Source organism: Chaetura pelagica, unplaced genomic scaffold (genome assembly GCF_000747805.2).
Source record: "Chaetura pelagica isolate M959 unplaced genomic scaffold, ChaPel_1.0 scaffold294, whole genome shotgun sequence".
Taxonomy (NCBI): domain Eukaryota; kingdom Metazoa; phylum Chordata; class Aves; order Apodiformes; family Apodidae; genus Chaetura; species Chaetura pelagica.
In genome coordinates this window covers 1085381-1086142 of record NW_009953068.1, presented here as the reverse complement: position 1 = coordinate 1086142, position 762 = coordinate 1085381, and the positions used below count along the sequence as shown (strand labels likewise).

Sequence of the window (762 nt, the reverse complement as noted above, 5' to 3'; positions counted from 1 at the left end):
CCTGCCCCGGCCGGAGCTGCCACGGGTGAGCGTGACCCAGCACCGCGGCTCCCGGACGGCACCGGCACCGAGCAGCTCTGCCTTGTGCCCCGGGCTTGTACAGCACGTGTACCCCTGCCTCGGGCAAAGCTCATCCCACCTCATTCCACTTGTGTCTGATCAGCCTCCTCACCACCCCAAAACATGCTTCAGCCACCCTGAGCTGCCGGTAGTGCAGGGCAGGGCCAGCAAGTGCCAGCAGGGCCATCCTGCAGAGTCCCTTGGCCAATCCTCACCCCCACAGCCCAGAGCTCTGTGTTCCTGAGCCATCATGACCAGGTGCCAAAAGCACTGCTGGGTGGCCAAGGGCTGGGGCAGCAGCACTGCCTGGGGGGCCCAACCCCTGCCAATTGCAAGAGGCTTTGCTGCCCCACTGGGGTGGCCATGCTGGCCCCACACGTCAGGCTGGATGCCCAGCACATGCACCCCCCGCCCCTCAGGGACACCCCTACCTCCTCCAGAGCCACTTATCTTCATCTCACGCAACTGCACCAGCTGCTGGGCCTCTTCCAGCTGCTTTTCCACCAACTCCAGTTTCTTCTGCACTTGGTCATGTTTGCTCTGGGGAAGCCCAGGGAAGGAAGGGAGCAGCTCGACCTGGCTCCAGGGCACTGGCGTCCAGCAAGGCTGTGCCAAGAGGGTGGCTTGGCCACCAGCATGGCCCAGCAGCCCGGGGCTGTCCTACCTGCAGCTCCTGCAGCTCCCGGGCCCCCCGCCGCCTCT

General features: G+C 65.4%; 1 protein-coding gene across 1 annotated transcript in view; it reads right to left on the bottom strand.

The window, feature by feature from the left end:
- The window catches only part of MYO18B (myosin XVIIIB), a 73143-nt gene that overhangs the window by 32968 nt on the left and 39413 nt on the right, over positions 1-762 (bottom strand). The window contains exons 28-29 of the mRNA XM_009996859.1: positions 725-739; positions 439-600 (exon numbers count right to left, since the gene is read on the bottom strand). Coding sequence (XP_009995161.1) covers positions 439-600; positions 725-739 — 177 coding nt within the window. The remainder of the gene's footprint in view (positions 1-438; positions 601-724; positions 740-762) is intronic.